We start from the raw sequence: 14724 nt of genomic DNA, 5'->3' as shown, positions 1-14724 counted from the left end.
TTCCTAGAGGTGATACATTCAAAGTATTCACTGAAGTGATACACTACTGTATTAGGAAGCTTCAAACTTTATCTTTGTACATGTAACTTCTATTTGCCTAGGAAACACATTACAATTTGAAAATGTCCTTTCTAAGTATTAACTTTCATATTAATTATCGAGAAAATGAATGAAGTTGTCAACAATGTAAGTAGATACTATCTCATTTCATTCATCTCACATATGAAGTCATCACAATACGACCTCCTTCCCTGAAATCGTAGAATATGTGTTATTTTAATATATGGCTAGATTTGTCTCAATTGCTAACGGCTAAAGGAATGATGTAAATCCAGCTAGGGCCCATGCAGGAAGCAAATGTACTGCAAGTCCCCATGGTCCCTAGTATGGTGATCTACCTTTAGCTGTTGGCAATCTATAGCCTGTTTTCATATTGTATTGTCATCTATAGTTAAACTGTTTTAGATTTAATTACTAGTTTTAAATTCATATCTGTGATAATCTGGTTATTTTACTGTCCGTTGACAGTTTTTTATAATTTACCATTAATTACTATGTATAACAATTAATTGTTCTCGTCACGATATGGCTGAAATATTGCCGATGTGACAATATTTTGTAACTCACTCACTCCTTCCCTGAAAACTGTAAACTATCTGAACCACAACTCCACACAAAACATGTCAGTTTTTGCTGATCACATGACCATCATGGCTACAGAGGCAGCAGACAATGATATGTACATGATTGAAAATTATCCTTGTACGCTCAATGTAGATAACACCTGGTTATGAGATTACCATGATTCTCTGTGTGACAGACAGTGTCAGATTTCACAAGTCAATCTACATGTTTAGATTTCATTTCAACATCAAGAAATAAGAAGCTTGAGTTAGTTTAGGGAAATGTCCAAACATTCAGTGCAGGATAGAAACAGATTCCTTCAGTTTTTCATTTCTTAAGCCCCCAACCACCTCCCTTGTGAAATAAATGATAGAAATGTGGTGTCGATGGACCAAGGATCATTATCTAAGTGAATCTGAGATTCAAACCCATGACTAGCAGATCCTGGTAGGGCTAAGAGAAACAACTCAGTTACACCATCTGTTCCTTGACATAAGACATACAGTTGACTCACATTGAGAGGGTGCGGTGGGGTAGCCTAGTGGTTAAAGCGTCCGCTCGTCACGCCGAAGACCCGGGTTCGATTCCCCACATGGGCACAATGTGTTAAGCCCATTTCTGGTGTCCCCCTGCCGTGATATTGCTGGAATATTGCTAAAAGCGGCGTAAAACTAAACTCAGTCAGTCACATTGAGAGCCAAAGCAGGGGAGAGGGCAGAAGGTATGTATATATACAGTCTGCAGCAAATTTGAAAATGGTGTTTCCTTTGTTTATCAATTTCTACCTCAGTTGGAAATGAGTTCCATTATAATTTAATATGTGAAGTTCTTCCTCAACAAATACATTGCCTTATTTATTACCCAGTGAATTTTAGACAAATTATTTTAAGATAAGATTTCATCAATTCAGGCAAAAGCAATGGTATAAGAAATCTTGCAATGTATATTGTACACCTATCATTAAACTGGTACAATGTATCAGATTTTACATTTAAAATGCATTTGTAGCCAAACCTCTGGATGTTTAAATATTCTGTATAGTTTACCTGGTAAGTTGATCATGTAGCTCAGTCAGTGAATCAGGTGAATTAATTTAGCATCTATATTCATGATCGCCATGGTAATATATCATTCCATCCTACATGGAAGACACCACATGTTGTATGTAAAAGACAATGCAACAGCTGTTTGTATCCAACACATGGCAGATCAGTTACCTGTACCACACCTAAATATATCATTAGTACTAAAGCTCCAAAACTCCAGATGGCAAACATTCTTTCATAGGATTCTCTACATCAAACTTTATCTAAATTAGAGAAAATTGCCAAGCAATTAGGTCAAAACAGTCATAAAGTATTTTGATAAAACCATTCAACTTGGGTCAATAATGGATCAGTAAAAAAGATAACATTATTTAAGATAATGACATTTTTACTAAGTTTGATATGAAAAATGCATAAATCTTTTCTATCGCTTTAGTTCAATTCAATCAATAAATTCATAATAACAAAATCTTATACTTAACAGCTGTTGAATGAAATCCGATCCTGCCTTACCTTCACACAGGTAAAACAATTAAACAATAACTATGGCCAGCAGCCAATGAACAAACAATACTGGTCTATCACAGTGAGGAATGGTATGGGGGTTCATAACTCATGTATACCTGAGTGGTCAACGCTCAATTTACAACATGAAATTTACAACCCCCTATTGCTTATCAACAAGTGTTCATAGCAGTAATACATGTCAGTTATCTCATTCATAGTACACGCCATACACAGAGCCGATCGCATATAAATGTTGATTTCGGAATTCTGACGTGGAGAAAGTGTCGCTACCGGCATCCCACAAGCACCGACTGCTGACCCGCATGTCTTGACCACCAAGCTGACCAATGTGGACGAGGCAGATGATCTTGTAGCGAGGGATCATCAACTCTTTGACTCTTGCCTTTATCACCTGGATGGAGGCATCAATACTGACTGATGAGACATGTATAGCCAACAGATTAGATGCTAACTGTACAAAGTGATTATCACGTTTTAAACTTTTCAAAGGCTTTATTCACAGAAACTGAGAAAATTTGCTGGACATAACTAAATTTCAGTTCAGTTTCTAAAAGGAGAGAACGGGAATATAAAAAAATATTAAATTCCCCAAACATACACATCTTCGTTTGTTCATTACATTACATTACACACACATGCACACTAGTACACACACACATTATGGACAAATATTGTACAACATATTGGAAATTTTCTTGTTTATAGTTTAAGACCTCACATAGCAACAGTCTAACTATATGACAATGTCCTGTAAATAACTGACTCTGGAACAGACATTTTATTGAGTGATACTATCCACACTGCTCTAGTACAAAGACAAGCAATGAAGCAAGTCTCTGAGCGTACTCCACAAATCTACTAACTTTCAAACAGACACAGTTATGCCGGGGATGTCATCTAAGAGGGACATCTCATTCCTTCAAAACTGAATCAATATCAGACTGAAGAACTAAATTAATTCCATTCCTTCTTCACTGAGCATGTGAGTGAGAGTTTATTATCACCACAGTCTGTAATATTACAGATAGTAGCTCCTGATTATTTGTTAGCAAACATTAAATCAATAACATGCAAGACATCTTCAAAGCTATCCAGAAAGTCGGGTTTAAACATACAAGACTATGGAGAAACTATTTTCAGCTAACATCTTTGTCAGATCTTTCCTTTCTTCAACACCCAGCACCTTCAAAGAGTGAACTGGACTAAACACTGCTTTGAACTCTACAGCAGTTGTATCAGGATGTGTCAGTTATATATTTTGAAGCAATGCAGTTGTTAAAAGAACCACATGAGCATGGTTATGTGGCTGGAAAACTAAAGTGGGGAATCTGGGTTTCAAACCTGAGAGCCAACTTTTCTGGCATGTCTAAGGGAAGCAACTCAGCATGTGAATTTCAACATCTTAGACAAATGGGGTAACTATGTACTGTTCTCCTACAAAGGATATAAGATAATAAATGTCACATTTCAAAGCGAACCTTGAAAATGGACCTGGTAATGTTCCGCTTTATTCAACCCCATAGCAATTAAAGAAATGTTTCCAGAGAACAAAACCAATGCCGTCTGCTGCCTGCTTACCTCGGAGAGAGTTTTGGACATCTGTCTGCAGAGCTCTGGTTCGTATCTCTCCTCTGCTAAGTACGCCTGCAGAACGTCCTTTATAATGTTCTGGACCTTGGTGTAAGGGAAGCGTTTGTTTGGGGAAAGTTGGTATGTATTCTCAAACCTCGCTGGGACGCGATACGTCTCATCATGACCTGGCTCGTCCAGGAACGACACAGTGCTCATAGAACTGAAACAGACACAAAATACTTGACACGTTAGAAACTAGTGGAGGCAAATTTATTCAATAATTATTTTAGGATAAAGTCCGGTCTCAAAATTTGAATTCTTCATAAGGGTCAACCTAATTCCCAAGTTGACTTCCTGGTTGTCAACACGTGAACATCTGGGTTCGAATTGGACTTCAGCAACCCATGACTGACATAAGAGGAGGCTAATGGGATTTGGTGGTCAGGCTCGCTGATATCATTGACACATGTCATTGTATCCCAATTGATTAATGCTCGTAATGTTGATCATTGCTGGAATATTGCTAAAATCGGCGTAATACTATACTCACTCATTTATAATCTTGATAACTGGATTGTCTTTTCCAGGCTTGATTATTTACAGACTGCTGTCACATAGTTGGAATACTGCTGTGTGCATCATTAAACAACAAACAAACAAGGTGTGGTGAAATGGGGATTAACGTCGTGCTTAAGAACATTTCGCTCACATGACGACATGCATGCGTGTGTATGTGTGGCTGCTTGTACTAGCCCAGACTGAAGCTGGCTTTATACTGCTAGCTCACTGAGATACCATGCCGCAGTCAAGCATGAATACCCCACTCAGACACATAATACTGACTCCGAGCCGACCAGTCCTTTTTCTACCCATTAATTCCGAGCGCTAGGCAGGGACCAACAAGTACAATATTTTAACGTCTTTTGGTATGACACGGCCGGGGATCGAACCTGCAACCTTCTGCTGTCCAGGAGGACGCTCACACTACTACACCACGGAGGCGGCGAACATACAAACACAACAAAACAAAGCAAGTCAACAGTTACATGACAGCAGTACAAGGGTCGGAGCATGTGATGTTTGTATGTCACATGACAGCAGTACAAGGGTCGGAGCATGTGATGTTTGTATGTCACATGACAGCAGTACAAGGGTCGGAGCATGTGATGTTTGTATGTCACATGACAGCAGTACAAGGGTCGGAGCATGTGATGTTTGTATGTCACATGACAGCAGTACAAGGGTCGGAGCATGTGATGTTTGTATGTCACATGACAGCAGTACAAGGGTCGGAGCATGTGATGTTTGTATGTCACATGACAGCAGTACAAGGGTCGGAGCATGTGATGTTTGTATGTCACATGACAGCAGTACAAGGGTCGGAGCATGTGATGTTTGTATGTCACATGACAGCAGTACAAGGGTCGGAGCATGTGATGTTTGTATTGACAGCAGTACAAGTAGCATGTCACATGACAGCAGTACAAGGGTCGGAGCATGTGATGTTTGTATGTCACATGACAGCAGTACAAGGGTCGGAGCATGTGATGTTTGTATGTCACATGACAGCAGTACAAGGGTCGGAGCATGTGATGTTTGTATGTCACATGACAGCAGTACAAGGGTCGGAGCATGTGATGTTTGTATGTCACATGACAGCAGTACAAGGGTCGGAGCATGTGATGTTTGTATGTCACATGACAGCAGTACAAGGGTCGGAGCATGTGATGTTTGTATGTCACATGACACACACAGAAGAGTGAGTGAGTGGTCAGTATAGATCTGTGCCGCTTTTAGCAATATTCCAGCAACATCATGGTGGGGGACACCAGAAATGGGCTTCACACATTGTACACATGTGGGGAATCAAACCCGGGTCTTCGACATGATGAGAAAACACTTTAACGACTAATATACCCAAGAAGAGACAGAATGATGCTGCCTTTCAAATCACACAAAAGATCATGATCAAAGATACTATTAAACCTAGGTTGCTCTTCCAGTCTGTGCCAAAACCCATTGGCAGTGTTTGAGAAAAATTATTGAAAATACAGAAAACTTATATAAACAGAAATTTCACATGATTATTAATGAAAATATAGTTATGTAGGAGCACTTTGTGAATACATGTCAGGTGCAGTATATATAGAATTTGATGTTGGAGGAAAGACCGAAGTGATGCAACTTAAGACTTAAGAATCAGACAATTGACCAGTTTGGTCACACTTGTCTTGCTGACAATAATCCCGACAATAGCATGAACCTGGGACTATTTGAATCATTGTTATCACTTAGTGCTTTAGTGAGTGAGTGAGTTAGTTTGCATTGCACGGTCAGTAATGTTCAATTAATATTACTGTAGATAAGACAGAAATAGGCTTGAAATGACAAACTGTATCCATGTGGGAATTGAACCTGGACTTTTGGTTTGATGAGCAAATGCTTTAACCACTAGGCTACCAACAAAATATTTGGATGTTAAATAGACACGAGACAATGTTTTGAGAAATCATAGACTCACATCAAAGAATTTGGTCCCTTGGGCACTGTGACCTCACTAAACACCTGTTATGTTTCCATGACACATGTCCAGAACCATACCTTTACAATTTACCATAATTTGATACCTACATTGACAGTAATGTCACAACACCACGTAAAATACAGGAAAATGTGTCATGCTCGGAATAATATTCCATTACCTTCAGTACACATGAGTTAACTAATAACAAGATGACAAAGTCATCAATATCCCCTGCAACGGCAAAATACTCTTTATGAATATGTCTACTAGTTATGATTATGTCAAACGTTTTGGAGTGTAAACAGCAAAGTGGAAGGAGAGTATTGAAAGGTTTTTAAGATATGCTCCAGAAAGGAGCACTACCACCAAATTCAGTTGAAGCCTGGCTTGTTGCCATGGAAATGCAACAAGATGACATCCTCATAGCCACAGCCTAAGTCATGTTTCCATGGAAACAGCAAAAAATAAAATTCATATCTGGGTGTCAACCCCAAAAGGCACATCTAGGGATCATGCTTGATATGTGTACCAAGTTTGATGAAGCTAGCACATATAGTTTAGAAGATCTGCTCCGGACAAGATGACATCCTCATAGCCATAGCCTAAGTCACGTTTCCATGGAAACAGCAAAAAAAATAACATTTATATCTGGCTCTAAAGCCCAAAAGACACATCTAGGGATCATGCTTGACATATGTACCAAGTTTGATGAAGCTGGCATGTATAGTTTGGGAGATCTGCTCCGGACAAGATGACATCCTCATAGCCACGGCCTAAGTCATGTATTCATGGAAACAGCAAAAAATAAAACTCATATCTGGGTCTAACCCATTCTCTTCCCACAGAGGTTACTCCTGTCATATCTTCCTACATAACCTCTGTTCTAATACGGCCCTTTCATGGTGTGAGCGTTCAAGACTCGTGATTGGAGGCAATCAGATTTAGTTGTGCAATCAGCGACGTTGTTTCAAAAGTGACCATTCGCAAGGCCTCGGTAATTTCCGTATGCTTCGAGAAAACTTTTACAAACCTGGAGAGGTTATGAATTCTTTGAAGAAAAGTCCTCCTTGGGGTACATATAAGCATTAAAATGTCCATTTTAAAAGCCAAGGACAGTTGTAACTATATTTCAATAAAATATTTTACCAAACAAAAAACTCGTTATGTGTGGTGAGATCACCCCTACAGGGCCCCGTAGAGGGCCCCCTACAGCCAAGAGCAGGTAACTCTGGCTGTGTACCTCGTACCTCACTTTTCATGCTGAACGTGTCAGACAGAATGAGGGGAGGTGGGCGGCGGTACCCCAAGGAGGACTTTTCTTCAAAGAATTCATAACCTCTCCAGGTTTGTAAAATTCTTTTTCAGAAGAAGTCCTCCTTGGGGTACATATAAGCATAAGACAGACTCCCAACGATGTTGAGTCGGGAGCGGTATTCTGTCTGCCTAACATACCCCCAAGTTCAGTCGAAGGCACAGCCGGAGCCGCGACAGAGAGAGAAAGTACACTCACCTAGTCACCTGACCGCTGATGTCAATCAGGCGGGGGCGTGGCAAGGCGGGGGAAAAGGAGCCTAGCCGATAGGCTATTGGTGGAATTTATAAAGACTGACGCAAGTCCCACCCCCCAACCATCAAAATGGGAGGGAAAGTATGGGCGAGTCCAATATATATCCCTCAGCAACCCAAACCAGCTAAGCGTGGTGCAGGGATGAACACAGTGACTGTAGCGAGTGATAATCGCTACATACGGTAAAAACCACCACCAAAGTGATACCACCACCGATAAAGTTGAGGAATTTATTAACACCTACACCATGAGAAAAGCAAACGTGATTTCTAAGGCTCATTCGGCTAGAGAATCACGACACTGTCCACTGGTGAGAACTGTCTGGCCAAACCGAGCACGCTCCCGTGAGTGTTTGTCCAGCTGATAGTGGCGGATGAACGTACTTCGGGTCGGCTCCAGATAGCCGCTGAGCAGATCTCCTCAATGGGCAGTGCCGCGGCGTATGCTTTTGATGTCGCCACTGCCCTAATCGAATGAGCCTTTAAACCCTGAGGGATGGTTAATCCTTTGTAAGAGTAACTCGAACAAATGGCAGAGACAAGCCACCTAGATATGGTCTGCTTGTTCACTGAAGACCAGCCTTGCCACCGCCATAACAACAGAACAGCTGCTTATCTTTCCTGATAGCAGCCGCTCGCTTGATATAAGCCTTGAGAGTCTTACGGACATCTAAGACGGAGCACGCCAAGAGAGGTACCGGACGATGGAGGCTGAGTGAAAGCTGGCAGTTCGATAGGCCAAGTATATGAAAGGCTTCGCTAATCTTAGGACGGTAGGAGTCTGGCAACCGAATGCTGACTCTGTCTTTGTGAAAGACAGTCAGAGCAGGATCTGCTGACATCGCATGGATATCGGATATCACCTACCGCCTGCCAGACGCTACCGCCACAAGAAAGGCAGCCTTCCAACTTAACAGCTGGAGTGAAAGAGACGACAGATCGTGAAAGAGAGGACCGGACATCCAATCAAGAACGATTGACAAGTCCCACGGGGGACTAATCCGCCGGACAGTCGGACGGATTCTGTCCACGCCTGCTAAAAAGCGCTGTACTAGAGGGTGCTGCCCCAAGAGAGCACCGTCGGCAGGGATATGGAAGGCAGAGATGGCCGTGGAGTAGCGGCTTCTAACCGAGTCTAACCGAGACTGCAAGAACTCCAGTACTTCAATTACAGTTGAAGAAAAGGGATCAAGAATCCCTCTGCCGACACACCAGCGCTCATAACAGGCCCATCTATCCTCATACTGAACGTTTGTCGAATCCCTCCGCGGAGCCAGAATTGTGTCTGCAACTGGTGCAGGAATTCCGCTCGCGTGGAGGCGATTCCGGACAGAGGCCAGGCCACCCACTGAATCCTGGGATTCGGGTGCGGCGCTCCGTTCTGGGATAGTAAGTCCGGTCGAAAGGGTAATAGTACAGGAGGCTGAGCCAGAAACCTGAGTAGTACCGGAAACCAGCTTTGAGCCGACCAAAGGGGTGCAAGGAGCACAAGAAGTCGAGCTGGTTGGGTGGCAAGCTGCAAGAGGACTTTGGGAATCAGGGTAGTGGCGGAACGCCCACAGAACCCTGTCCGTCCAATCGAGCTGGAAAGCGCCTTGGGCGATGGCTCTCGATCCGTATCCGAGAGCAAAACACCGAATCTGGTTCGCCCCCAGATGCAAACAGATCCACCTGGAACGACCAACAACTGGGAGATAGCCCCAATATCCCCGATGGAGCATCCACTGTGTGGGGCCAGGATACGACGAGAGAGTGCATCTGCTCGAACGTTGTCCGCCCCAGGGAGATAAACAGGCATCACCCGTATGTCGAACTGGTCGCACCAGAGCAGAAACTGCCATGCCTCCTGCAGAAGAGACGGGAAACCGCATCAGCCTCTGCTTCAGGATGTAGGTCATTGCCGCCTGGTTGTCCATCTCGAGACGGACCACACGGCCTTGAACCTGCTCCCGAAGTCGCTTGAACACCAACCTGACTGCTCTCAATTCTAGCACATTGATGTGCAGTTGCGCCTCGCTCTGTGACCACAGGCCTGAGACCGACAGGGCGCCAGCAGCACGCTTCACCCTGTGAGGGAAGCGCCCGTCTGAATTGAGAGATCTGGCGATGGGATGTCCAAAGGGAGCCCCTGGATAAATTCCCTGCCAGTGTCCACCACCGTAAATGAGGAATTAGCCACCCTGGAGTGTGGAGAATCAACTCAGTAACCCTGGGTGTGGACCCACATTCGAAGCTAGAGCCTGCTGAATGGGTCGCATCCTCAACCGCTACCAAACGATGTCCACCGCTGCCGCCATGTTGCCTAGCAACTGGAGCCAAGTCCGAGCCGAGGCCCTGGGGAACTCGAGAAATTGTAACACAACTCTCTGGACTTTGGTGACGCTGTCCGAGACAGGGAGACTATCCTCGCTGTCTCGAATCTCGCCCCAAGAACACCAGATCCTGGGTGGGAACCAGTTCTGATTTCTTGAGGTTGATAATCCAGCCCAACTTGGTGAGAATACTCATCACAGAAAGTGTCGCAACTCGACTCAAGTGAGTGGCAAGCGCACGAAGGAGCCAATCGTCTAGGTACGGGTGACAGCACCTGCCCTGTGACCTGGCTACCTGAGCTCGAATTAGCATGAGTTTGGTGAACACCCGCGGCGCTGTGGAGATGCCGAAGGGGAGTACCGAAACTGATAGCACCTCCCGTCGAAGGAAAACCTTAGGTATTTCCTGAACTCGGGGTGCATAGGGACATGGAAGTACGCGTCTTTGAGGTCGATTGACGTGAGCCAATCTCCCTTCTCCACAGACGAAATCACCGAACGCAGTGTTTCCATCTTGAAGGACGGTACCTCTAACATGTCGTTCAGACCTTTGAGGTTTAGAATAGGTCTGAACCCTCCGTCCTTTTTGGTGACAAGGAAATAAGTTGAGTAAAAACCCAACATTTCTTGTCCCACAGGAACCACCTCTATGGCTGCCTTGTCCAGCAACGACTGGACCTCGGCACGGAGCACTTCCGCCTTCTCTAGGGCAGCCGGCACTGGAGTGCAACGGATCCCAGAGAAGGGGGGTGGGTCTCGCTTCCACTGTGGCATGTGGCCTTCCCTGAGTGTGGACAGGACCCAGGGATTGGACGTGACTTTTTCCCATTCCGACAGGAAGAGGGAAAGTCGACCACCCACAGGGATATGTGGCATGAGACATTGAATACCTGACTTCGGCAGTACTCCGACTGCTTGGTCTGGTACCAACAAGGGCTCCGGAGGAATTATAGCTGGGAAGCCGGGCTGACTTCCCTTCCTCTGAAAAGGCTGGTGGGCCCGTGGCTTGCCCTTGCCCCTGCCTCTGCCCTTACCCCTCCGCGACTGCAAGGGCTGAGCCCATTTAACAGATTCCTTCGCCGCGGCAGAAGGATATGCGGAGGAGGCAACCGGGGGCCGCGAGCGAGACATGTGAGGCTGTTCCAGCAAGGGCTTAGAGTCCTTGAAGGTTGAGACAGCCTCCGCTGCCTCCCCGACTACTGTAGCTGCCCCGGGAACAGGGTAGAACCCATCCGAATGGCAGCCAGCAGAGCCTGTTATGCGGCAGGCTTAATACCTCGCCACGAAAAGCCACAGGCTTAATGACGGAGGCCCATCACCGCCGACATCATTTGGCAAGCCGACGACCTGATAGAATCGCTACCAGATGTGACTGTACCTCCGCTAATTGCTTAGCCAAGGTGGAGGGAGACGAATCTTCCTCCACCCCACCCACATCCAGTAGTTGCCTCTGCAACACCGGTAGATGTAGGCGAATGGATCGCCACTTTGAGGCATTGAACCGCATTGCGCGTATTGCTCTTCAAAGGATCGATAGGCGGATTTAAGCGCTGTAGCGCTAGTCGAACGGGCGGAAGCCGGGCGACCTTGCTTGGCTGAAGCCATAGAATTACCCGATTTAACCCCCAGGGCTGACGGATGCGTAAACACAATCGCCAACCACTGGGGATTGTAAAGGCAAGCTTCCCCATGAGGTACCGACGGTCAAGTTCTGGCAAATCGAACCTGACCTGGTACCACAGAGGAGGGTTGATTACCTCAGACAAGACTGAGGGTAATATACGCAGCCTTGTGTCCCCACCTTGGTGGAGCAAAGCCTCCCCTGGGAGGCTAAACTCCTGAGGGTCGGGTGCGCCAGTACTGACCACTACCTGGGGCAGGACAGAGGCAATACGCTCCCGTATCTGCCTCAGGGACGCACCGAGCGAAACCAAAGGCGTACCCAACTCCTCCCGACCCTCATCCTCCTCCATAGCCTCCTCGAATCGATCCTCACTGAGTGAGGTCTCTGTAACCAGAGAGAGCTCTGAGGGATCATCCGAGGGGTCTACAGAGAGGGACAAAGGCTCGAGCAGAGCCGGGTTGCCCGCACACCTGACCCAAGACTCGACACTGAGTCGCTGGTGCCGCGGACGAGGAAGAGCCCGCGCTGGGATTCCTCAATGGTAGACAAAATGATCCCGACATCAATGGCCCGCCAAGCCGGGCGCAAGCGGTGGGACCAAATGGCGAAGCTGCAACTACAGGGACTGAGCCTGCCAAACTACTAACTACTGGACCAGACCCAGAGCCAAGGCTCGGGCCGGTAGTAGTTACTACAGCGAAGGGGTGGCCAGCAACCGAGACGAGACTCGGAGCCGACGCACCCCCGACAGAAACCCCCACACCAGAGCCTAAGCTGAGGTTGGGAGCACTGCCCGCCATAGACCCGGCACACACACCCGTACCTGGCCGGACGCCAATCTCCTGACGGAGGCCAGCCATTGCGTCAGCCACGAGAGTGTGGACCGAATCCATCTGCTTCTGCAATATATCAGAAAGTAAATCAATTGTTAGCTGGTTAGAAACAGGGACAGGAGGGGGGGAAGGTGCCTGTGATGTTGAGGGGATGGCAGGTGACTGAGCCAGAGGCCCCGCATCCTTCGCCCGTTTAGGAGCATCCCCCAAAAGAGAGGAAGCCGCCTTTTCTTTGCTTTTTATCTTTGTCTTTAGGCTGCTCCTGACCCCAAATGTCCCCCTCGCCTGAAGTAAGGACGTGTAGAACATGTAATCAGCACGCCTGGACTTGATGGTGCGGGGAGAAAGCCTGACACATAGAACAACCTTTGTTCGCCATGGGCTTCCTCCGCTAAACAACGTAAGCAAACCAGGTGGCGATCCTGAGGCTTACAAACTGCCGCTACAGGTGACACACCCCTTGGGCTGCAAAACAGAACCACGCTTATGACAATAGCAAGGACTGTAATGATATACATAATATAATATGCACACAACAAAACAGAACAAAATACAACGCCGGGCGATATTTTAACTGTTACAGCAAAGCTATTAAATACTAGCGCAAAGCCATAATAGCTGCCGCAATTATGCATATAGGTGACAAAGAGCAACATGTGTGAGCCGACAATGTAAACGCTGGCCACGAAAACACTCAAGCAAAACTTACCTAAAGCCTGGAAAAAGAGGAATTTAGGCAAGTATAATCTACAAAATGAAATATCAGCCCCTTTACGACCCGACTACAAGGCTTTTTCTAAAGCCAGGAGAAGGAAAGCAAACGGACCCCGCTGTCCGCCATCTTGCCTGCCACGTATTGGAGACAGCTTAACACGCCGTAAAGTTACAACAAATCATGAATGAAAAAGTCATACAAAGATTCCAGCTAGCTCGAGCCAAAAAAAGGAACCATACATACAGGATTTGACTCTATCTCACTCATCGCCTCTCTTATTCAGAAGCTTCTTGACTATGCAATCGACCTACACGGCCTAATTTTACAGCATGAAAAGTGAGGTATGAGGTACACAGCCAGAGTTACCTGCTCTTGGCTGTAGGGGCCCTCTACGGGCCCTGTAGGGTGGTCTCACCACACATAACGAAGTTTTTGTTTGGTAAAATATTTTATTGAAATATTGTTACAACTGTCGAGGGCTTTTAAAATGGACATTTTAATGCTTATATGTACCCCAAGGAGGACTTCTTCTGAAAAAGAATAAAATATGGCCGTATTAGAACAGAGGTTACGGAGGAAGATATGACAGGAGTAACCTCTGTGGGAAGAGAATGGGTCTAACCCCCAAAAGGCACATCTAGGGATCATGCTTGATATGTGTACCAACTTTGGTTAAAGGTCACATGCAACGTAAAACACAACTTCGCAGATTCTGATACCTTTTGGTATGGACTTACCGAAACAAATCATCAAAAATGCAAATTCAACTTATAAAGTTGAAAAACAACGCGATGAAAAAACCCTGCGCGAAATCGGAGTTCAAACGATTCACTATATCAACAAAACATTAGGAAAATAGCTCACACCAAAGCCTTCACCGAGTATTCACCGGACAGCCCGCTTCCAAGTTGCGCGAACCTATTTCACTGCGCACGTGCTATGAGCGCAGCCCAGCTGTTGAAACCAGTTTCCCCCAACTTTGGTTTGCGCAACTTGGAAGCGGGCTGTCCGGTGAATACTCGGTGAAGGCTTTGGTGTGAGCTATTTTCCTAATGTTTTGTTGATATCTCACAGGCACGAGCTTTTTATATGTTATGACAGTAAATAAACTGTTTATATAATTTCATTTGTCTATTTCACCACACGTTCTTCTTACCGAGTCACTTTCTCAGTTCGATACTTAAAAGCATTGTCATTATTTAGCGTTGACAGAATTTCTAACTGTGATATAGATATGTCGTTGTCACAGACAAAACTCAATGTCTTGTTTTATTGACACCTGTGTGTCTGCCTGCCTGTCATCTAATGACAATATTCAATACACAACTGCGATCACTGACCACATGCAATGTGAACTTCAGGCTATACACCATAAACAAA

At 45.4% G+C, this 14724-nt stretch overlaps 1 protein-coding gene across 1 annotated transcript in view; it reads right to left on the bottom strand.

The window, feature by feature from the left end:
• Positions 1-1227: 1227 nt before the first annotated feature.
• Positions 1228-14724, bottom strand: part of LOC124292497 (dynein light chain Tctex-type 5-B-like) — a 28938-nt gene continuing 15441 nt past the window's right edge. The window contains exons 4-5 of the mRNA XM_046729611.1: positions 3777-3990; positions 1228-2589 (exon numbers count right to left, since the gene is read on the bottom strand). Of these exons, the coding sequence (XP_046585567.1) occupies positions 2386-2589; positions 3777-3990 (418 nt within the window). The 3' untranslated portion in view covers positions 1228-2385. The remainder of the gene's footprint in view (positions 2590-3776; positions 3991-14724) is intronic.

Source organism: Haliotis rubra, unplaced genomic scaffold (genome assembly GCF_003918875.1).
Source record: "Haliotis rubra isolate DU_JTF1 unplaced genomic scaffold, ASM391887v1 Scf52, whole genome shotgun sequence".
Classification (NCBI taxonomy): domain Eukaryota; kingdom Metazoa; phylum Mollusca; class Gastropoda; order Lepetellida; family Haliotidae; genus Haliotis; species Haliotis rubra.
This window is presented reverse-complemented; position numbering and strand designations above follow the sequence as displayed.